General features: G+C 42.5%; 1 protein-coding gene across 1 annotated transcript; it reads right to left on the reverse strand.

Annotated features, from left to right (window-relative positions):
• Positions 1–245: 245 nt before the first annotated feature.
• Positions 246–24,431, reverse strand: RPP40 (ribonuclease P/MRP subunit p40). The gene is made up of 8 exons (XM_070747188.1): positions 24,201–24,431; positions 12,101–12,245; positions 11,146–11,214; positions 10,088–10,183; positions 8,451–8,576; positions 5,988–6,186; positions 3,595–3,729; positions 246–781 (listed from the first exon to the last, which is right to left on the reverse strand). The coding sequence occupies exons 1-8, from the start codon at positions 24,324–24,326 to the stop codon at positions 586–588; spliced, it is 1,092 nt and encodes a 363-aa protein (XP_070603289.1). The 5' UTR covers positions 24,327–24,431; the 3' UTR covers positions 246–585.
• Positions 24,432–24,446: the final 15 nt, after the last annotated feature.

Genomic DNA, 24,446 nt, shown 5'->3' on the forward strand with positions numbered 1-24,446 from the left:
CCTTCCAGCTAGGCTGAAGATTAACCCATGTTGGACTCTCCGAAGCAGTGCAAGTGGAGAATGAGTCCTTCTTCCAAAGATACGTGTCTCTAACTTCTCCCTAGGTACTGCTGTCCACCCTAAATACTTACTTGAAACTCTGAAAATTAATACAAAGGTCAACCCATTCCACAAATTTGAAACAGCTACTAATCTGCACAAAGTACATCAGTTAATAATTAAAGTTACAAAGGTAAAGGTAAGGATTTTCTTTGCTTCTTCAAAACAGTAAAATTTTTATTATTTTATTCCACTAAAAGATATAGCTGTAAAGACCTGCTATGAGTTCAAGAATAATTTATCTTATTTTGAAAAATGTATACAGTACCTGTGAATTCATGCTTAACTAAACTGATTAAAAGAATAATCCTCATAATTCTTATTTACATTCAGGCAGAGTCTTCCAGATCAACATTACTTCCCTCTGTTTTAGTCACTTTTTAAGTCGGGAAGCTAATAAATTGTCCCACACCCTTCCAAAGGGTAAATATTTTCATTAAAATGTTTATTTACAGTTACTACCTAGAAGTTTCTCAAGGCAATTATTTATGGACAGTTGTCATAGGCTCCTACTGCCATTTGAAGCCAGTAGCTTAGATTCCTAAAAACTATGAAGTTGTACAAATTCTCTCCTCCTTTTAGAAAGCCATGTTCATTTTCTCTCCAGGAAACAGGGCTGTCAGCAAAGCCATGTACAGTCAATGATACCCATTGAGCCAGCTTTGGATCTTCAAAATAGGAACTGTTGGGAAAGATGGAATAATGTCATGAATAAAGTACACGAAATATAAAAATCATAACTATTCAGAAAGGAACCTAATTCTCTTCCCATGTACTAGGATTGCAAGATGATGGCATCAATGTGTATAATATCACTGCAGTCAAAAATGTGGCATGGGGTACAATGTGAAAAATTAGTTGTTTCTATTTAAGACTAGTGGGTTTTTGTGATAATCACGTATCATTAGAGGGGTTTTTTTTAACACAGAGGGCAAGCCAACATGTGAAACAGTGGATATTATAGTTCTCCTAGGGGGTAATTGGGGTATTTCCATTTGAGGTAATGGAGCAATTTGTAATTGTTTGCTTGTAAGCCGACAACCCAATTTGGGTCTTCCATTTTGTCTCAAAGTTTAAAGTGGGGAGTTTTTGTGGTAGTAATGACATTATTATTTACTGTGTTTTATGTGTTGTAAGCTGCCCTGAGTCTTTAGAGAGAGGCGGCATATATATATAGCTGAAGGGATTGGATACTGTAGCCTAGAGGATAATTCTCTGCCTTACGAGGCAAAGGTTGCAGGTTCAAGTCCCAGTGGGTATGGCTAGCTGATGAGGCCAAACTAAGGCCGAAATAGATCTATCCTAGTCTCCCTTAATTTTCAAATTCAGCAAAAAACAAACAAACCTGTGACATATATATATATATATTCATTGGGCCTAGAGGGTTGGGCCTAGAGGCAAAAAGGAGCTGTGACGTTCCTTCAATATACCAGGGTGATCCGACATTAAAAAAAAACATATAGCCCCTCCCTGGTACAGAGCTGGAAGGGATCAGGTCTGATAGCTCAACTGCTAATTCTCTGCCTTACAAGGCAGAGTCCACCAGATCAAATCCCGGTCTTGGTATATTCAGGTTTCTTCCCGTGTAGGATTTGGAAATTTCTGGCGACGTTTCGACGAGGTCCCACTCGTCATCTTCAGGCTGGTGTTTCTGTCCTTGTTCGCAGGCGAACACTGCGAGAACAAGGACAGAAACACCAGCCTGAAGATGACGAGTGGGACCTCGTCGAAACGTCGCCAGAAATATTCATTTTAAAAAATCCTGTTCAAACCCAGAGTCATTAATCAGTGTTTTAGAGTTTTAGATAGTATATTTGACTTCTTTTTATTGCTGTTGTATTTATATTGTTATTGTAAGCCGCCCTGAGTCCTTTGGGATTGGGCGTTATAGAAGTCAAATTAAATAAATAAATGAATAAACTTTTAGTGAGCAAAAAAGAGTTACTGTATGAAAGAACATCCTCATGTATAAAGGAAACCTGAAAATAAGCTTTCTCATTTCTGATATTCTGCATCAGGAATGCACAATCTATACTCATTAAAGCCTTGGGAAACTACAAGACTTTGTATATGTTGTTGTTCAAATGTTATTTTAATTTTTTCTTTTATTATAACATAAAAGAGGAACAAAACATAAAGATACTTTCATTACTAAAAAGCTATATCGTGCCTAAAAATAAAGGAAAAAATACAATTGAAAAATAATGCTGCTACAATAATTACAATTCCATATATAATTATCTAATACAAATATGCACACAAACATACTTGTATGACCATGGTTTTTTTAACCTACTATATTTTGTACTAGTGAACCCCCTATTCCAAGAGGCAACTGGACTTTCTGGTTTTTATTTGAAGACGTTTTATTTCTCACCCAAACTTTTTCAGCTCAGAGTTGAAGACGCTTCTTGGATGAGAAGTGGAACATCTTCAAAGAAAAGCAAGAAAGTCCCAGTTGTGTCTTGAAAAAGCACCTTTGTGATATCCAAATGTAGTTTTTTTCCCGTGGCAAAAATTACTTCTCACTGTGTTTAATTATTCCATTTTCTTTTATTTAATTTCAATTCAAATGCTCTTCCAGGGAAAGAACTTCCTTGCTGCCCTTATATTTAAATGAATTGTTCAAATGATAATATTTGCAACATTGCGGAAAACTGAAATAAAAGTTACTGGCGGAAAACTGAAATAAAAGTTACTGTCACCGCAGTAAAAAAAATTAATGTAGAATAGAAATGCTGCCTTGCAGGCACAAAAGAAACCTAATTTTTTTAAAAATTACTGTATTTTTCAGAGTATAAGCAGGGATGGGCTGCTGCCTGGATGGGGGGAAACTTAGTGGGGTAGCAAAAATGGAGCTCCCCTCCAGAGCACCTAATTTGCATGAATGTTGAAAGAAAATGCAGGACATCCTGCATAAGCCACATCCAGAGTGTGGTAGTAAAAATTTTGGTAGCCCTTCACTGAATATAAGATGCACCTTTTTCTCTCCTAAAAGAGGGTGAAAATCTGGGTGCATCTTATACACCGAATGTAGCCCTGCTCAGTCTCTCAAATGGAGCTTTCGGAGGCTCAAGCGGAGTTTTGCAAAGTTGAAAACAACTTCTCAAATGGAGCTTTGCAACACTGAAAAAACAACCTCTCAAATGGAGCTTTGCAACACTGAAAACAACCTCTCAAATGAGCTTTGCAAGGCTGAAAAAATAACCTCTCATATGGAACTTTGCAATGCTGAAAAATCAGCCTCTGAAACGGAGCCTTGCAAGGCTAATATTCCTGTCCCAAGCTCTTTGCTAAGGATGCTAGTCAGATGGATGCCGGTAGGCAATTTTTTTCTTTTTATTTTCCTCCCAAAATACTAAGGTACATATTCTGGTGCATCTTATAGTCCGAAAAATACGGTATGCCAAAAATATGGCTATGTTCTATAGAAAGTTTAGGCAGCAGCCTTAATTTGCGCAAATCTAGATGCTAATATTCAAAGTCACTGCTTACCATATTTGTTCCAATAAATGAATGATCTTTTCTGAAGGTATAAAGCCAGTTATTGTACACATCAAAACTTGTTCGGCCAATGTGCTTGGCTGAGGACATACGCAGGTTGATAAAAAACTAGAGGATGTATTTTCTCTGCAAATAGAAGATATATAAGATAAACAGTAACAGTTGAACATGGCAAATAAATGGTCTGCTTAGAACTTATAGTAGGTATTTAACATCCACTCAGGGCTAATTGCTTTTTTCATGTTTTGAAGCTTTATAGCAGAGTTTCACTCATTAATTATCTAGATATGGCAGGCACTCAATGAAAAAGCAAGCAAATAAAACCAACAGGTGTTAAGGGTTTTGTACAGAATTTAAGTAGTTCTCTATTGCCCTTCTGTATTACTTTCCTCTATTTGATTGCTCCTGTTATTTTATGCTACTGTTTTTATACATTTTCTATACTTTTTCTTAGTGTTTTTTTGCAATCATATTATCTGTTATAATGTCATTTTATTTGGTTGTGAGCTTTTTTTAATAAAAGAAAAAAATGAAATGCACACAAGCAACTAATGAACGCAGACAACATTGCAATGAAATGTGATGTACTGGTGAGAAAGGGACAGAAGAAGCATTGATGAATGTCAGAAAAATAAAAAGATAAGATGAAGACAGAATATTAATGCAAAGTGGCATTTGACACAGCCGAATGCTAAAAGGGAGCAACAAAAATCTGCATTTTGAACTGATATTTGCAAATATAATTGAACAATGCCTTCTGCATGTATAATCTAATGCAGTGATGGCGAACCTTGTTTTCCTCGGGTGCCGAAAGAGCATGTGTGCGCTCTATCGCACATGCATGCCTACACCCATAATTCAATGCCTGGGGAGGGCAAAAACAGCTTCCCCCAGCCAACAGAGACCATATAAAGGCCGAAAATGGCCTGTTTCGCAACTTCTGGTTGTCCTAGCAAGCTCATGTTTTGCCCTCCCCAGGCTCCAAAGACTTCCCTGGAGCCAGGGGAGTGTAAAAATACCATCCCCCATCTCCCCAGAGGCTCTCTGAAAGCCAAAAATACCCTCCCAGAGCCTCTGTGTGAGCAAAAAATCAGTTGGCCGGCACACACAGGCATGTTGCAGCTGACCTAGGGTAACGGCTGGCAGGCCAGCAGATAGAACTCCGCGTGCCACCTGTGGCACCCATGCCATAGGTTCGCCATCACTGATCTAATGTCATCTATTGATTGTCTAGACTTTTATATAATAGAGGAAGCCCGTGAGTTTCTAATGATTTGAAATGCAATTTTTTTGGGGGGGGTTTACTTCATTTGATGAATTTCCTTGTGATTATTATAGCTAAACTGATTGTATTAGGGTGCTTATTCTCTAAAGCTAAGTGGATATTAATTTGAGCCATGGTGGTGCAGTGGTTAGAACGCAATATTGCAGGCTAATTCTGCTAAGATTTTCAGCGGCTCAAGTTGACTCAGCCTTCTATCCTTCCAGGGTAGGTAAAATAAAAATTCAGATTGTTGGGGACAATATGCTGGCTCTGTAAACCCCTTAAAGAGGGCTGTAAAGCACAATGAAGTGGTATATACTGTAAGTCTAAGTGCTATTGCTATTTGATCTTTGGCAATGATGAACTCTTCTATATGTCTGCCCTTTGTGAGTTTTTAAATGTTTTTTGTTCACCAGCTATATCACACATCATTCTTTTCCCTACCAATGGTTATTCTGAATTAACTGAGAAATAAAACCTGTTTGGAGCATTCATTTGTTATTTTGCAGTTGCATAAATCTGTCCTTTGATTACTTGCAGAGGAGTGGGTTTGGTTCTGGAGGGAGTTCATTTCCCCTTCCCAAAAAGACTCCTTTGTTGTATGAAATTTGTCTTGCACAACGTTTGGGGGCATAGAACTTACCCAGCCAGAGTATGCATGAGTGGATGAGATACAAATTGCATGCCTGCCCACATAAATTGAATAAATGAATACGTAAGTAAAACCTCTTGCTAATAAAAGTCCACTGGGATTCACTCATCCATAAACATTTGTGACTTACTCACTATCCAGAGGAACTTGTGGCAAGTTAAAATCCATAAAATAAACAAGTAAAATTTAAAACAGACAATATCACACTGGGGCTTAAAGGACAAAAAAGCAGCCAGATTATATAGATACTGTGACAAGAGAGTAAACAGTTAGGACTTCAAACAGTAAGCAAATGAAGTTGATACCTCGCTGGCCTCCAAGAGAAGGACAAAGTTCCATAACAAAAACACATCCCTATATAATTTTCCTCTTCTAAATGTCACTAAAACTTCCCTATTATTTCAGGCTGAATGATGGTTTCATAATTTGATTTTTGATTTGCTAATAAATAAATGAAAACATACTTACAAGCCGACGTGAGCAAAAATGGCCCCAAGCCACGCAAACAATTCTTGTGCGCTGCATGCTGCATCTGGCTCGCCATGCAATTGGTCACTCTTTAGAACTGGACACTGCACATTTCTTAATGTGCTAAAAGTTACTTTTGGCCGATGAGTCCGTATTTCCTTTTTAGAAAAATAGGACATCAAACTTGCTTCTTCTGATCCTTAAGAAAAGAAACATCATCCTACATTGAAAGATGGATAATCGCTGCCACAAAAATTAGCATCCTGATTTAAAGCATTCCAGTTCCTGTCATGGAGCATGAAAAAAGATCTAACCTACTGAAGAGCTGCATTGAAATGAAATCTCCTTGCAACCACATCTATGCAATGCCCAAAGCTTATGGCCTCAAACTGTTTCATGTTGCTAAGCTCCATTTTCCTTTGAGAAACCAAAGATTCAGTTCTCAGAGAATGACCTCTCTAAGCCATCTTGCCTGAATTTAAATAACTTAACAATTATTGAGAATATTTTAAATTAACAGACATTTGGGAATAACAAATAAACTTTCCCATCAAATGGTCCATTAAACGATGGTTTTAATGTACTATTATGTTGCATTTAATCTCACATTCAAACCTACTGTTGTACTTTAAATCATTAAGAAACATTCTGTTTTATCTGAAATAATTCCACAATAAGATGATCTTAGGTGACCTCACAAAACTAACAAGGATAGAATAGGAGATCACTAGGAAATCCCCAGGGAAATAGGCTAAACTAGCAAGTTGGAAGAAAAACCTTCAGTGGTACAATGGCACCGCGTTATTTCCAAAAAAATTATCTGCATGAGTCCATCAAGATACTTACAACTGACCTTAATTCAAAAGAATCTTACATTCAGACCTAAAATCATTATTCCCGGATTGTATAAACAGTAGAACTTAATTCGTTCCGTGGCCTGGTTCTTAAGTAGAAAAGTTCTTAAGTAGAAGCAATTTTTCCCATAGGAATCAATTTAAAAGCAAATACAGTGTTCCCTCGATTTTCACGGGTTCGAACTTCGCTAATAGCCTATACCACGGTTTTTCAAAAAATATTTTAAAATACTTGTTTTTTTCCTATACTACGGTTTTCCCCACCCGATGACATCATATGTCATCGCCAAACTAATAATTTTTGCAAATAAATAACAAAAAAAATAATTACTGTTAATAAATAATTATGTTTATAAATATCAGGATCACTAAGTGTCTTATTCAATGGTGAGTACCAGTAATAATGGTGAGTAAATGGTTGTTAAGGGAATGAGAAATGGTAATTTAGGGGTTTAAAGTGTTAAGGGATGGCTTGTGATATTGTCCATAGCCAAAAATGGTGTATTTACTTCTGCATCTCTACTTCACGGAAATTCGACTTTCGCAGGCGGTCTCGGAATGCATCCCCCACGGAAATCGAGGAAACACTGTAATGCGTGCAAACCCATTAGGAAAGAAATAAAAGCTCGGAATTTGGGTGGGAGGAGGAGGAAGAAGAGGAGGACAGTCGCTGCCGAAGGAAGAAGGTGAGGTGAGGGGAATAAAAAAACTCCCAAACTTTAAGGCTTTAAAAAAAAAGGGATTCTGAGGCGGCAAGGAGTAGCACGCACCTCCTTCCATTCGCTCTGGGCTGCAGAAGCCTCCTTAAGCACCACCGAAAGGCTCCTTTTGCAGCCCAGAAAAGCCCAAGATGGCCGGGATTAAAGGGGGAATGGCAAGAAATTGTCTGGGCCTTCGTGCCGCTTTCAAATTTCCTGGGAAATTTTTCCAGGCTCGGGTTCTTAAGTAGAAAATGGTTCTTAAGTAGAGGCAAAAAAATCTTGAACACCCGGTTCTTATCTAGAAAAGTTCTTAAGTAGAGGCGTTCTTAAGTAGAGGTACCACTGTATTTCATTCTCATATTACATCTTGTTTTTCATATACAGTATATACTACAGGGGTGGAGAACCTTTTTTTGCTCGGGTGCTAAAAGGGTGTGCGTATGAGCATTAGCAAGCATGTGCGTGCCCACATCCATAATACAATGGCCTCCCACCCACGCATGCGCGCACACAACCCTCAAACCTTCCCCACAAAATGCACGTACTCCACTCTGAAGCCTCCAGACTCTGGATGACAAAAAACAGGCTCAATGGGCCTACTGGAAATTAGTTTCCAAATTTCCAGTATGCCCATTAGGCCTGTTTTTCACCTGATGCTTTTCTGAAGCCTGGGGAGGGCGAAAATGGCCTCCCCCACCTTCTGGATGGCCAAAAATCAGCTGGCCAGCGCACACATGCATGCTGGAGATGACATAGGACAACTCCTAGCGTGTCCTCAGATATGGCTCCATGTGCCATTTGTAGCACGCGTACCACATGTTCGCCATCACGGATATACTGTATAGGTATCTAAAAATAGTCATAAAAATATCAAAAGTAAGACTAATTAATTTTCGTAATTCTATTACCTGTGGGTTGCCAAGTTAGTAAGAAATCAAACTCAAGAGGCTTTTTTTCCTTCAGGGCCCAAATTACTCTCTTATATTTTTTATTTTCTGGAGTGAAAGCTGTATCCATCAAGTCCACTGTAATAACTATTAAAGCAAAAAGAACAAGTGTTAATCGTTTACATGTTATTTGGGTAATTAAAAAGATTGTTTCTCTTTCTCTCCCTCCCCTTCTTTATATAAGCATTAAAAAAATGTTAATTTTTTAAATAAAAATATGTGAAAGGCAGTATACCATATTTTTCGGACTATAAGATGCACTGGTGTATTAGTTTTTGTCCCCAGGAGCACTCTGCAAACTTCTCAAACCATCTCCACCCAATTTTTTTGCAAAAATGGGCCCGTTTTTCACAAAACAAGGGTGGGTTTATGGCTTCCTCAAGGCCCCAGGAGCACTTTGCAGGCCTCTCAAACCCTCTGCGCATCCCATTTTTGTGAAATACAGGCCCATTTTTTGAAAAAATGGGGCGCTGGGGCAAGGGCTTCAGAAGGCCAATAATGGTTGCATTCGGTGTATAAGACATCCCGACAATTCCACTGTCGTTTAGGGGGAGAAACGGTGTGTCTTATATTCCAAAAAAATATGGTAATTGGACTGTAATATTGACCCCACCTCAGCTCTATTTCCAGTATCTACATCCCCCAGATGGAAACATATACCTGCACTTCCCAAAAAAAAATCACACATCTTCAGCTATTCCAACTATTTACTGTGAAATATTTCTGTGAAGGATACTCTATTATTGGATCAGGTCAACCACATTTTCTTACACAGGTGGCACAAACTGAACTCAACTGAAGTCTCATCATGAATGTATTTAAGAACCAGAAAGGTGTTGTGGTTAGCTCTGGCCCAGCTCCTGCCCCAAGGACTGTGGATGTGGGGGAGACATCCACATGCTGCAGGCCTGTTTTGCCCCCCCCCCCGGTGGAATCTGATGATGAAGGCTCCTCTGACCAAGAAGACATGAGTGACAGGGAGGAGGAGAGTGTGGCAGACAGCTCAGAAGGAGATCAATTATCTAGCTCCTCCTTGGATTCAGAACAAGAGTTAATGATACAGCCACGCATGCAGAGAGCGATGCATATGCAACAACAACTGAGAGATTATTATCAAAGAAAATGAGGCCACCTGTAGTTGGGTGTAATTATCTGTGGTAATTAATGAGGCTGCTATAAATAGCAGCCTGTGGGTTTGGCCATTGTGGAGGATTATCTGATCGTTTGTTGTGTTTCATGACTGCTTTACTGACTTGGACTTTTTGTGTGCTGATTTTTCCCTGCTTTGAAACTAAACCAGAGCAAAGTGTGTTTCACTTTGTGAAAGAAGGACTGTGAATTGCCTCACAGCTGCAAGCTAAGTATCACAGAACTGATAAGGGACTTGTATAAATTACCAGTTTGTTTGGAGACAAGTGCTCTTTGCTATACCAAAAGAGGGCTTGGTTTAAGTGAATTTTCATTATAAAGAACATTGTTTTGAATTTTCAAACTTGTGTGTGTCTGAAATTTGTACCTGTGAATTTTTGGGAGGAGTCTACCAGAGAGCCCGACAGAACAAAAGGTATGGATATTATCTATGAACGATGAATACTTACTGTATCTCATTGGCTTTTTACCAGAATACAAAGAAGGATGGCCTTGCAGTCCAAGCTCTTCATAAGTATCTTTGTCTACTGACAAAATCAATTTGCCTATAACAAGCAAAACCCTTATAATTCAGAATAAGTTATAACCTATTTCATTGGCACACGTTTTGACAACAAAAATTAGCAACGAAATATACTTCATCTTAAAAACACACCATATACAATTACACAAAGGGGTAAAAACATCAACTGTGTTAATTTATCCTCATAAATTATATCTTCTAGATCAAATTCATGACCACATTTTTAAACCTTTGCTTCATCTTTGCATTTAGTTCCATTGATATTAAACTCGTTTTTCAAGAGAATTCAAATAGCTGAATTTATTTCTTGCTCTAAACAATTGCTTAATTTATAAACAATAAATTGTTTAATTTCTCAAAAGGCATAAAATTGCTGTTCTCCCTCTGCCCCAGTCTTTAAAGTTTAGGGAAGCAAGCTCAGCAATTTCATATAAAGCCATTTTCTAGATCAGTGTTTCCCAACCTTGGCAACTTGAAGATATCTGGACTTCAACTCCTGGAATTCCCCAGCCAGCATTCGCTGGCTGGGGAATTCTGGGAGTTGAAGTCCAAATATCTTCAAGTTGCCAAGGTTGGGAAACACTGTTCTAGATGATAAAGAACAATGCAACTAAGCAAAAGCTAACAATATGCATTTTCAGCAGTGGCTTGTTTACTCCACTGGAAAGTTTTATTGCATGCAGAAAGGTGTGCAAAGTGCAATTAACTTACAGAATACATATTTGTAAGTATTGATTTTTGCAATCCTTCCACTTCAAAATAAATGGTTAAAAGTGTAATTCCAGACTATGTATAAAGACTTGGGGAGATGTATATGTCCGTGCTTAATTTTGAGTCATGTAAACACAATAATTGGCCGAATGATTCACATGTACGCTGTGATCTTCCCTCATTTTTAGCAATTGTTGCTTAATCCCACTGAGCTAAATAACTAACATTCCGTAGCTATTATAACATCTCTTATATCTGAATCTGAATTCATACCTGTTGGTAGCAAAGCAGCAGTATTGTCTTGGTCAATTCTTGTATTGTATGTAAGAGCATAACATGAACCTAAAATACACACAAGGTTTGGATGGTTTTTAAAAAAATAAAGTCACACTTTACTGGAAATATAACACAGAACCACTATTAAGAGGAAGAAGCTGATTTATTTCTCACCAAAAGGGTTCCCTGGAAGGCTATTATTTGAACAGTTTTATGAGTAGTTGCTATATCTTCCCTTCCAACACTACTGCAGCAATAGCTAGGCCAGGGAAGATACTTCCCTCTAGAGTCATTCTTGAGAAGCAATACGGGGATGCAATTGCTACTTCTAATAATGTCACAAAAGGTTATTGCTTTTGAAAGGCAAAAGGAAATGTGAGACTTAAGATTTTCATGCAGTGCAGTAGGTTAGCTACTTAACCTGCACACGAGGGAATGCTGCAAATAAAAAAGATATTATTAAATGGGGTTTAATGTAGTTATGTCCATCGCTGTGGATTTTCAATTTCAGCAAATTTGAATTTGGAAATTTACAGAATTCTCCATCCTAAAACGGAAGAAGAATGAAACACTGAGCCTCGGTGGCGCAGTGGTTAGAGTGCAGTACTACAAGCTACTTCTGTTGATCACCGGCTGCCAGCAGTTTGGTAGATCGAATCTCAGTAGGTTCAAGGTTGACTCAGCCTTCCATCCTTCCAAGGTCGGTAACATGAGGACCCAGATTGTTGGGGGAAATATGCTTACTTTCTTAGAGGGCTGTAAAGCACTGTGAAGCGGTATATAAGTCTAAAATCCTAAATGCTATATTATAACATACTCTGAGGTCATAATCATTTATTACCAACTATAAATCTAGGAGCAGGATTGATGGCATGTATTCTGTGGGGTGGGAGCTCAGGAAAGAGAACAAAGCTACTTTCGTACTCAGTTATTGAAGTCAATTCTCACTTACCTTTTTTCACAAATGTGTTAATGAATTCTTGGGTCACTAGCTCGTGAAGAAATAAATTCTTTACAAAGTAATATTCCCCAATATCAGCAATCACATTTTTCAGGGCTTGTGGAACTATTCCACAATCGGGTATCAAAAAGGACACCTATCAAAAGAACATTTGGGACACAAATCAGGTCTTCTATTCATTGATAAAATGGACTGAAACATACGTTTTTACATAGCCTCTTGCAAAACATCAAAATAAAATAATGCCATAGAACAAAATAGCAATACCGAATAGCAAGTCCACTGTATAACAGGCCATTTCTTGAATCCAAGTCCACTATATGTCATTGGTATTTTCTGCCTATGGTAGATGCCCATCTCACTCATACAAAATATTGCTTTAAATGTTTATGCATTGCTTGTAGATCAAGTAATCTCAAGACAGTTTACAAACATTATAAGTGCCTTCCCGTCCTCCACAGCATCTCCTTTGAGAATCCAACATCAGTTTAATTACCCCACGTCTCTGATGAAATGATGCATAGCCAACTTTGTTGAAGAAATGGGTTTTAAAATTGGCTGAATTAGCAGAGATGGTGAAATTAACTGCTTTGATCAGAGATAATGGACACAGGCAAAGAGACCAGTAGTGGGTTTATTTATTTATTTATTATTTATTTTATTTGTCCAATACACAATAAGGGTTTTAGTGGGTATATATCTATGTACACCAAGGTTCGACAAACCCAGGCGCCTGGTCGCCAGTGGCGCCTAGAAAATGTTGTCTGGCGCCTAGAAGGGCGCTGCGGTGCCTCTGACCTCTCCGCTCCTGCCCGATGCCGCGGTTTCTGGCGCTCTCCTGCTGGGTCCCAAAGAAGGCAGGCAGGAAGGAGACCTCCATTCTTCGCGCCTTTTTCCCGCCTTCCTTCTTTGGGGCCCAGCAGGAGAGCGCCAGAAACCGCGGCATCGAGCAGGAACCGGGAGGTCGGAGGCACCGGCACGGCAGCGCCCGCCCAGCTGAAGGTTCCCTGTCGTCATCGGCAAGTGTCCTTTGGTTGCCCGGCGGGAGGGCACTGGCGGTGGGAGCGGGGGGGGGGGGGCCGCGGCTGCAGCGGCACAGGCAGTCGCGGGGAGATGGCGGGGGGAGGGGGGGCGGCTAAAGCGGCCCCGGGCACCGTTCCCTGTACGCTTTTCCAGGGGCGCGCAGGGAGCCGCGGCCACCCGCCCGCCTACCGGATTTCCCTCCGCGCGGCTGGGGAGGTGGATTCGCCGCCCCCGCCAGCCCGATCTCCCTCCAGTGGCTGGTGACGTAGTTCTACCGCCCTCGCCAGCCTGATCTCCCTCCGTGGGGGGGTGGGGGGCGACGAACCGACGACCGGGGGCTGTCCGTCCGTGTTGGGTGGTGCAGGGCAGGCACAGGCAGCCCCAGGGGAGAACAAGGGAGGGAGAGAAAGGAAAGAGAGAGTAAGGGAGGGAGAGAAAATTGAATGAAGGAGGGAGAGAAAGAAAGCGTAAGAAGCAGAAAGGATAGAGAAAAAGGAAGAGAAAGGGAGGGGGAGAAAGGAAAGAGGGAGGAAGGGGGGGAGAGAAAATTGAATGAAGGAGGGAGAGAAAGAAAGAGTAAGAAGCAGAAAGGATAGAGAAAAAGGAAGAGAAAGGGAGGGGGAGAAAGGAAAGAGGGAGGAAGGGGGGGAGAGAAAATTGAATGAAGGAGGGAGAGAAAGAAAGAGCAAGAAGTAGAAAGGATAGAGAAAAAGGAAGAGAAAGGGAGGGAGAGAAAGGAAAGAGAGAGAAAGGGAGAGAAAGGGAGGGAGAGAAAATTGAATGAAGGAGGGAGAGAAAGAAAGAGTAAGAAGTAGAAAGGATAGAGAAAAAGGAAGAGAAAGGGAGGGGGAGAAAGGAAAGAGGGAGGAAGGGGGAGAGAAAGAAGATATGAAGGAGGGAGAAAAAGAAAGAGAGATAGGAAGGAAAGAGGGAGAGAAAGGAATGAGAGAGAAAGGGAGGGAGAGAAAGGGAATGAAAGAGGGAGAAGGGGTGAGAGATAGAAAGGATAGACAGAAAGGGAGAGAAAGGAAAGAGAGAAAGGGAGGGAGAGGAAGGAAAGAGATGAGAGAGGAAGGAGGAGACAGAGGGGGTGAAAGCGATGTCAGGTGGAGACTCGGCAAAAAACCAAGTTTGCTTAAAAAAAATTCTGGCTCCTAAATTTTTTGGCTGGCTCCTAGATTCTGAACAACTTTGTCGACCCCTGATGTACACATAGTAAAATACATGATGAAGGTTATAGAGGAGATACTCATAGTAAAATATATCTAAGAAATAATAGAAAAGAAGATATAGGAATAGAATACAGTGATCCCTCGATTATCGCGAGGGTTCCGTTCCAAGACCCCTCGCGATAATCGATTTTTCGCAATATAGTGGTGCAGAAGTAAAAACACCATCTGCGCATGTGCACCCTGTTTTCCATGGCCGCGCATGCGCAGATGGTGTTTTTACTTCCGCACCTGGGAAGACCCAGGGAAGGTTCCTTCCGCCGCCCAGCAGCTGATCTGCTCGGCAGCGCCGCAGCAGCGAGGAGCCGAAGATCGGGGTTTCCCCGCCGCCCACGCAAAGGGGAAACCCCATCTTCGGCTCCTCGCTGCTGCAGCGCTGCCAAGCAGATCAGCTGCTGGGCGGCCGAAGGAACCTTCCCTGGGTCTTCCCCGCCGCCCACGCAAAGGGGAAACCCCAATCTTCGGCTCCTCGCTGCTGCCCGCCCGCCCGCCGCTCGAGAGCAAGAGGGGGAGAGATAGAGAAAGAGAGAGAAGGAAAGAAAGAGATGAGAAAGGGAGGAAGAGAGTGTGAGAGAGGAAGAAGCAAGATAGAGAAAGAGAGAGAGAAAGAAAGATGAGAAAGGAAGAGAGTGACGTCATCGGGTGGGAAAATATTTTTAATTAATATTTTTTTGAAAAATCGCAATATAGCGTTTCGCGAAGATCGAGATCGCGAAAATCGAGGGATCACTGTATATCAATGAAAGAATAGAAGAAGAGATATAGGAATAGAAGAAAGGTATAGGAGATAGAGGAGAGCAATAGGACAGGGGAAGAGTTGTGTGCTCTTGTTGTGGTTGAAGCTGAAGTAGTCGCCGACAGGCAGGACGTTGCAGCATATGATCTTGTGGGCAATACTTAGATCTTGTTTAAGGCATCTTAGTTCTAAACTTTCTAGGCCCAGGATTGAAAGTCTAGTCTCGTAGGGTATTCTGTTTCAAGTGGAGGAGTGAAGGGCTCTTCTGGTGAAGTATCTTTGGACATTTTCAAGGGTGTTAATGTCTGAGATGCGATATGGGTTCCAAACAGATGAGCTGTATTCGAGGATGGGTCTGGCAAAAGTTTTGTAAGCTCTAGTAAGTAGTGTGAGATTGCCAGAGCAATCCCATTACCACTGGTTCTCATGTGCAATGCTTCTGCACATGTGCAGAAGCGTCCCGGGTGGGTGGGCGGAGCTGAATTGGGCCAAACCAGGAACAACCCACTGTTGATTTCTACTTAATTAAATACAATAATAGATAGTTAACAGAAGAATTTGAAGATCAGTGTAAGAGTTAGCTTAACCTGTTGACAGTTCTTTTTATATAATATAATATTTAAAATGGGAAGGTAATTTATAGTTTTCTTATTTTTAGCATCCAGCAGGATTCTAGATGCTTAATGTTAAATTTATTTGGTATTTGGGTCACCTTTTCTCCTTTTTTGTACACCGATCTTTTTTCTTTTTTGTTGCTGTTGTATTTTTGTTTTGTTTGCTTTTCTGTTTTGTATTTTATCTTTTATAATAAAACAAAATAAGTATACTTAAATGGAAGCCATGCATAGCTTACAGAAGTTTATGATTTTTAATTTAAAAAATTAGAAACTGTTATCACACTACTTCTAATTTCTGGCTACCAAAGACTAACTTAGATCTCCTGTAATGTCTAAATTATCCAGCTGAATGGAATTTAATGTTTTCAGTCACTGGGCTCCTGGCATGTGAAGAATTTTTGCAACAAACACTCCTTTGAACAGGCTTCTCCTCATGCCTTTACTAGAATGTTGATACCCGTCAGAAAGGAGGGTATTGGGATAATTTCTATAATGCTTTTTCTCTTTTAGACATTTTAAGCAGGCCAGATTAATTCACTTCTGTTTTATAGCTCCATTGCTCTAGGTTTCATTGATTTCCAGAACAATGGCTCTATTAATCTCTTTCTTACAAATTGAAGTGTTCAGCACTCTCAATACCTTCCGAAGGCACACATTTTTAATTAATTTCATATTGTTACATGAAACAAGAACTAGATAGCTGGAATGGTGAAAATGAAATGAAATATATAGACTCCATGATGATAAGAGTTCTCTAGGCAGGTTATTAACATTTAATTTCATTCTACAAATAACAGCAGAGTACTGTGGCAAACTGAAGCACAGTGGATGGCATCTAACCAATTGCTATGAGATTTTGAGAAGGAAGACACATCTCCCTTTTATTTATTTATTGGATTTGTATGCCGCCCCTCTCCGTAGACTCGGGGTGGCTAACAACAGTAATAAAAACAGCATATAACAATCCAATATTGAAACAGTTAAAAAACCCTCATTATAAAACCAAACATACATACAGACATATCATGCATAAAATTGTAAAGGCCTAGGGGGAAAGAGTATCTCAGTTCCCCCATGCCTGGCGGCAGAGGTGGGTTTTAAGAAGCTTACGAAAGGCAAGGAGGGTGGGGGCAATTCTAATCTCTGGGGGGGGGGAGTTGGTTCCAGAGGGCCGGGGCCGCCACAGAGAAGGCTCTTCCCCTGGATCCCGCCAAGCGACATTGTTTAGTTGACGGGACCTGGAGAAGACCCACTCTGTGGGACCTAACTGGTCGCTGGGATTCGTGCGGCAGAAGGCGGTCCCGGAGATAATCTGCTCTTTTGCTCTTCTATATTGGGAAGAAAGGATTCAAGAGTATTTAATATCTTGCTCTCTGACATTATGCAAAAGCGGGAATATTTAAAGTATCACAATCAGATCCTGTAAACTTTTGAGAAATGAAAGTGATCTGAATAGATTGTAAACATATGAAAGACCGAATATCAAATATAGATAGTAGATGGTTTAGTTAAACTGTTATTACTGTACTTTACTGAAAGTAAAATAAAAAGAAATATATATTTAAAGTAATTGCAATATAATGACTTAGCAAATGTCTGGTCTACATAAATCCCCTGGTAGATAGTTTTAATGAATACATAAATGCCTTTTTGTTCTTGTACGGTCTCAAATTTCTTGAAATGCTTCTTATACTACAGTGTTTTGATTCTTTATTCAAAACTCAATGCAATATTGAACAGCTAAGCCAACCAAATAATGAATAACTAATATACTTGGATGTGGCATATTAAGATACTACTCCAGCTAGTTGTAAGAAAATACTCCCACGTACTTAAATATACATAAATCACAATGCATAAGCAGACAGGTACTTTCAACACGCACAAAGAAACTCGTGTTAATAAATATAGCTGCAACAAGCAGCACCATAAAATTAAAGAGGGGGCGATAAAATTTAAGATACTTCTTCCTGTTGGTAGCGATACTAAATCATATTGTTACTACAGGGTACTATAATATTTTATTTATTTATTGTTCTTTTATTTGGTTTAGAGGGTACCAAAAGCCTCTTTAAACTGGTTCTTCCTGGTATGAATATTGGAAAGTGTCAGTATAGCCTATCACAATTTTTAAATGAATGTTTTATTTTTTAATAAGCAGTGTTTTATATTATTTAAATGTGTTTTTATTAAGGCTGTTTTTATTGTAAGCTCATTTAGATGCATTGTGGAACAGAGATATATAAATAAGACACATTATGTAAGTATCTCATTGGACAGTGATGGTGAACCTATCACATGTGTGTTCATCAAAATCCCACAACTATTCTTGAAAGCATGCTTCGTTCTCATGCAATTTGGGAAGGGTGCAGAGATTGCACAAAAATACAGTGTGGTCTTGGACATCCTCTGAAAATTTATTTGTTTATTATTTTTACAAATAATTCAAGGCAGCAAGCATATCCAACACACTTTTCCCCTCCTATTTTCTTCAGAGATGAATTGGGCTGGGAAAGAGTGACTGGATCAAAGTCACACAGCTGTTTTTCAAAGTTATGCCAGCATTTCAACTTGGCCTCCTGCTTTCTAGCCCGGTGCCTTAACCACCAGACCCTACAGAATTGGTTCTACTGTTCCATTTTTTGCAATTGTCTAACATTTCTTTATATAATACATAGCACCACAGGATTTAAAATAAATGTCTGCGGAGAGGGGCGGCATACAAATCCAATAAATAAATAAAATAAATAAATAAATCATTTGTTAATTATTATTTTTTCTTCTGTCGAATCACCCTGGTATACCCAAATATGGGAGGAAGCACAGTGCTTCCTTTTTGCCTCTCAGTCCCTCCAAAAACTGTCTAGACAGTTATTTTTTTATCGCCTACAAACTACACTGCTCAAAATATATATATAAAGGGAACACTTAAACAACACAATATAACTCCAAGTAAATCAAACTTCTGTGAAATCAAACTGTCCACTTAGGAAGCAACACTGATTGACAATCAATTTTACATGCTGTTGTACACATTGAACTTTGTACAGAACAAAGTATTCAATGGGAATATTTCATTCAGATCTAGGATGTGTTATTTGAGTGTTCCCTTTATTTTTTTTGAGCAGTAACATATTTTTGCTGATAATGAAAATGAAGGGAGACTAGTATAGATCTATATCATTTTCATTATCAGCAAAAATGTTATACACACACACATATTCATTTGTATATTTTCATGAGTATCTGTATGTAAATTTTTGTGTCCTCGGGTTTTTCCCCCACTGTAATATTGTGAGTGTTTTTGCAACGTTTCGGCGAGGTCACACTTGTCATACTCAGGCTGAAATCTTTGGCTTCAGGCTGCCAGACTTCAGCCTGAGGATGGCAAGTGTGATCTCACTGAAACATTGAAAAAACACTCACATTACACGGGAAAAAACCCGAACGTATACAGTGAACCCTCGAGTTTCGCGTCCTCAAGGATCGCGAAAGGGCTATTTCGCGAGTTTTCAACCCGGAAGTAAACTCCACCATCTACGCATGCGTGCCCTTCCACGCATGCGTAGATGGTGGAGTTTCCCCGCCGGGCAGAGGCTTCCCTGGGTCTTCCCCCTCTTGCCCCCGTAAGACCCCAGCGGCGGCGCGAGCAACGGCGTGGGCGGGCGGGCGGCACGCGCGGGGACACCCCAGCTCGGCTCCCCAGCTGGGAAGCGGCCCCAGCAACAGCGTGGGCGGGCGGGCGGTGCCCGCGCGCTTGGGGACATCGCAGCTCGCTCCCCAGCTGGGGAGCCGAGCTAGGGAGTCCGGACCGCGCGCGTGTTGCTGGGGAAAGCGCGCGCGCTTGGGGAATCCCTAGCTCCGCTTCCCAGCTGGGGAGCGGAGCTAGGGATTCCCCAAGCGCGCGCGCTTTCCCCAGCAACGCGCGCGCGGTCCGGACTCCCTAGCTCGGCTCCCCAGCTGGGAAGCGGCCCCAGCAACAGCGTGGGCGGGCGGGCGGTGCCCGCGCGCTTGGGGACATCGCAGCTCGCTCCCCAGCTGGGGAGCCGAGCTAGGGAGTCCGGACCGCGCGCGTGTTGCTGGGGAAAGCGCGCGCGCTTGGGGAATCCCTAGCTCCGCTTCCCAGCTGGGGAGCGGAGCTAGGGATTCCCCAAGCGCGCGCGCTTTCCCCAGCAACGCGCGCGCGGTCCGGACTCCCTAGCTCGGCTCCCCAGCTGGGAAGCGGCCCCAGCAACAGCGTGGGCGGGCGGGCGGTGCCCGCGCGCTTGGGGACATCGCAGCTCGCTCCCCAGCTGGGGAGCCGAGCTAGGGAGTCCGGACCGCGCACGCGTTGCTGGGGAAAGCGCGCGCGCTTGGGGAATCCCTAGCTCGGCTCCCCAGCTGGGGAGCGGAGCTAGGGATTCCCCAAGCGCGCGCGCTTTCCCCAGCAACGCGCGCGCGGTCCGGACTCCCTAGCTCGGCTCCCCAGCTGGGGAGCGGAGCTAGGGATTCCCCAAGCGCGCGCGCTTTCCCCAGCAACGCGCGGGGCGGTCGGGACTCCCTAGCTCGGCTCCCCAGCTGGGAAGCGGCCCCAGCAACAGCGTGAGCAATGGGGTGGGCGGGCGCGAGCAACGGGGTGGGCGGGCGAAGGGCGGGCGGCAGTGGAAGCAAAAACACCATCTGCGCAAGCGCAGATGGTGTTTTTACTTCCGCACCGCTACTTCGCTAAAAATCGATCATCGCGTGGGGTCCTGGAACGGAACCCTCGCGATGATCGAGGGTTCACTGTATATGCGTTACAAGGCAGAGCCCCAGGTTCAAATCCCAGTACAGGTGTGGCTACCTGATGAAGGCAAATAAGCCTGAAATAGATCTATAGTACTCTTCCTTCCTTTTCATTATCAGCAAAAATGTTTTTTATGTGTATGTATGTATGTATGCATGTATTTACCTATTTTTGCTGATAAGTGATTTGCGAAATATATAAGTATATGTATATATATATGTGTGTGTGTGTTTTCCGTTGAATGTTAAAGTTACTGCCTTACAGGCAGACCACCCAGGCTCAAATCCCGGTACGGATATGGCTAGCTGATGAGAGCAAAATAGCTTGAAATACACCTATACTAGTCTCCCTTCCTTTTCATTATCATCAAAAAGAGCGCTCCACTCCTCCACTCGTAACAATACCCTATACCAGTGTTTCCCAACCTTTTTTGAGCCGCGGCACATTACTGTATTCACATTTTCAAAATCCTGGGGAACATTGAGCGGGGGGTGGGGGTGGGGCGCAAAAAAGTTTGGACAAAAAAATCTCTCTTCCTCCCTTTCGCTCTATTTCTCTCTCCCTCCCTCTTTCTCTCCCTCCCTCTTTCTCTCTCTCTCCCCATCCCTTTCTTTCTCCCTTCCTTCCTCTCTCTTTTGCTCTTTCTCTCTCCCTCCTTCCCCCCTATGCTGTCTCTTTCTTTCTTTCCTTTCTTTCTCTCTCTCATTCTGTCTCTCTTGCTATCTCTTTCTTTCTCTCTCTCTCTCTCTTCCTTCCTTCCTCTCTCTTTTGCTCTTTCTCTCTCCCTCCTTCCCCCCTCTTGCTGTCTCTTTCTTTCTTTCTCTTTCTCTCTCTCTCATTCTGTCTCTCTTGCTGTCTCTTTCTCTCTCCCTTCCTTCCTCTCTCTTTGCTCTCTTTCTCTCTCCCTCCTTCCCCCCTCTTGCTGTCTCTTTCTTCCTTCCTCTCTCTCATTCTGTCTCTCTTGCTATCTCTTTCTTTCTTCCTTCCTCTCTTTTGCTTTCTCTCTTCCTCCTTCCCCCCTCTTGCTGTCTCTTTCTTTCTTTCTTTCTCTCTCTCATTCTGTCTCTCTTGCTATCTCTTCCTTCCTTCCTTCCTTCCTTCCTTCCTCTCTCTTTTGCTCTTTCTCTCTTCCTCCTTCCCCCCTCTTGCTGTCTCTTTCTTTCTCTTCTCTCTCTCATTCTGTCTCTCTTGCTATCTCTTTCTCTCTCTTCCTTTCTTTCTCTCTCTTGTTCTCTCTCTTCCTTTCTTCTCTGCGGAGGCCGGCAAAGCTTTTTCCGGGTAGGCGGGCTGGGGGATAGGGCGCGCGCACGCATGCACCCCCGACGTTCCAAAGAACCTTCTCCGACCTCCGCTGTGCGAAGGTTTTCTCCGAGTGCTCGCCGCCGTTGCAGCCACCACTGCGGGAGGAGCTGGAGAAAGGGGCAGATCGGGCGGGCGTCAGCGGCGAGAAGCCAGGGGCGCGAGGGGAGCGGAGGCACTGGGGGTGGGGGCAGCCGCGGAGCCGGCCTCCGCACTTTCATCACTCCCCACCCCAAACTCCAACACCCAGCTCCTTACGCGGAAGAATTAAGCTCTCCTTTTTCCTGCCTTCCTTCTTTGGGGCCCAGCAGGTTTGTGCTGGAAGCAGGACCCGGGGGACAGCTGCGAGTGGGAGCTCCAGGTCCGAGGCACCGGCAGCACCCCGCCCAGCTGGAGCTTCCCTAGGAGCTTTGCGGCACACCTGCCCGTGTCTCGCGGCACACCGGTTGGGAAACGCTGCCCTATACAACTAGACTTACAATCCTAGGTTTAAAAAGCTTAGAACTACATCCCCTTAAACATGGCCTAAGCATAGCCCATAAAATCATCTGCTACAAGGTCTTTCCTGTCAATGACTACTTCAGCTTCAACCACAGCAATGCACGAGCACACAACAGATGCAAACTTAAAGTAAACCGCTCTAAACCTGACTGTAGGAAATACAACTTTAGTAGCTGATGCATGAAATTCACTACCAGACTCTGTAGTATCATCACCTAACTCCCAAAATTTTACCCTTAGATTATTCACTGTTGACCTCTCCCGATTCCTAAGAAGTCAGTAAGGGGCGTGCATAAATACACCACCGTTGCCTTCTGTCCCCTGCCCTAATGTTTCTCTTTTACTAGTATCATGTATATAAATAATATTATATCTGACGGTCTTGGTATATTCGGGTTTCTTCCCGTGTAGGATTTGGAAATTTCTGGCGATGTTTTGATGAGGTCCCACTCATCATCTTCAGGCTGGTGTTTCTGTCCTTGTTCTAAGGCGAACACTGGACCTCATCGAAACGTCGCCAGAAATGTCCAAATTCTACACGGGAAGAAACCCGAATATACCAAGACCATCATACCTGTACCCGTGAAAAGCTACGAAAACAAATATTATATCTCTGTATACCACCAATATGTACTTGACAAAACAATAAACATATATATAAAATTTTGAAGTATATTATCCGCTAACAACAGTGGATACAGTTAAATCTTTGACTTATGACAATTTATTTAATGACCGTTCAAAGTTACAATGGCACTGAAAAAAGTGATTTATGACCATTTTTTTACAGTTATGACTATTGCAGCATCCCCATAATGCTTGGCGGCTGCAGTGTTCTTGGATCACAGGACGCACCAAACAAAGCCAAGGGAGAAGCCAGATTCACTTAACAACCGTGTTACTAATTTAACTGAACATCTTGTCTATTTATCATTTCACATTTTTAAAATCCCCTTATGTAAGCCACCTGCAGTTTCCTAAGGAATTAAGGAGGCATATGAACTGATAAATGGAATTTTTTATTGATCAAGTGTGACTGGACACACGCACACACATAAATAGATAGATCTCTATCTACCACACATTTGCTACATCTCTCAACCATCCTGAAAATCTAAGTGGTTTTGTCTATGGAGTCTATAGAGATTCTCATACATCCAGGTCATGTTCAGACAGGGGTTGCAACTTACCTCCGCTACTGGTGTTGATGCGTGTGCAGCTCTGGGTGAGATTTGGCTTATGCGTATGTGCAGGAAGCAAATCTTGCGAGAAGACACACGGGCACATGATATTTCATCTTTTTTTTATTATTCCGCACATGCACGGAGGCAGAAAACCACCAAAAATTGCCAAAATCTCACGCGACTGCACATCCTCTCGCGAGATTTTGCTGCATGCGCATAAGCCAAATCCCGCTCCGACACATGTGCGCTGGCAACCCACAGCTGTGCACGCAGCCCCATTTTTGCTACCAGAACGCTGTCTCCCCACCCCTATCTAGGTAGTAACCCAATGCTGTCATGGGTGTCCCAAGTGTTTTTTTCAAGAGGCCACTGGACTTTCTAGGTTTTCTTTGAAGACGTTTCACTTCTCATCCAAGAAGCTTCCTTAGCTCAGAAGCGAAACGTCTTCCAAGAAATAAAACCAAACCAACCAGAAAGTTAGGGTTTCTGTTGCCTCTTGAAAAAGCACCTTTCGGTCCAAGTGTGTTTTTGTGAGGCCGGCTAACGGGAGATGCCTCCTTTTAAAAGAAACAGGTAATCTTGCTTCCCGTTGAACCCGCAGAGGGGATGGAGGGCCACTGATTAACATTGGTAAAGTAGCGCTTTGCCCCTTCGGGGAAAAAAAGATAGTTTCTCTTCCCTCCTGAACAGCCCTCAGACGGGCGGTCCTTCCACCCTCCCCTCCTCCACGCACTCACCCGGCAATTGAAAGCGTGCTCCCGCACGTGCGCCACATGTCGGGACCGCGCGTGCTGCACGTGGCTTCTCTCGCACACCAGCAAGTGGCGGGGAGATTCGCGGAGCCACCGCAAAGGCACAAACATCGTCTCGCGCGCTCGCGCGCACCAATCCACGCGCCAGCTGCGGGGAGCCGGCCTGGGCAGACTAGAATTTGAGGCGGAGGGGAATCTCTACGTCACGCTTTCGTCAGGAGGCGGAGAAAG

The sequence above is a fragment of the Erythrolamprus reginae genome, chromosome 3 (genome assembly GCF_031021105.1).
Source record: "Erythrolamprus reginae isolate rEryReg1 chromosome 3, rEryReg1.hap1, whole genome shotgun sequence".
In the NCBI taxonomy this organism is placed as follows: domain Eukaryota; kingdom Metazoa; phylum Chordata; class Lepidosauria; order Squamata; family Dipsadidae; genus Erythrolamprus; species Erythrolamprus reginae.

What these genes read in the sequence shown, in the direction of transcription:
- RPP40 (XM_070747188.1), bottom strand. Translation starts at nt 24,326, where the DNA reads ATGTTTGTGCCTTTGCGGTGGCTCCGCGAATCTCCCCGCCACTTGCTG. An exon ending in AGCACGCTTTCAATTGCCGG is followed by an intron (nt 12,246 to 24,200) that starts GTGAGTGCGTGG and finishes TTCTTTTGATAG; the next exon opens with GTGTCCTTTTTGATACCCGA. An exon ending in CATTTATTGGAACAAATATG is followed by an intron (nt 782 to 3,594) that starts GTAAGCAGTGAC and finishes CTTTCCCAACAG; the next exon opens with TTCCTATTTTGAAGATCCAA.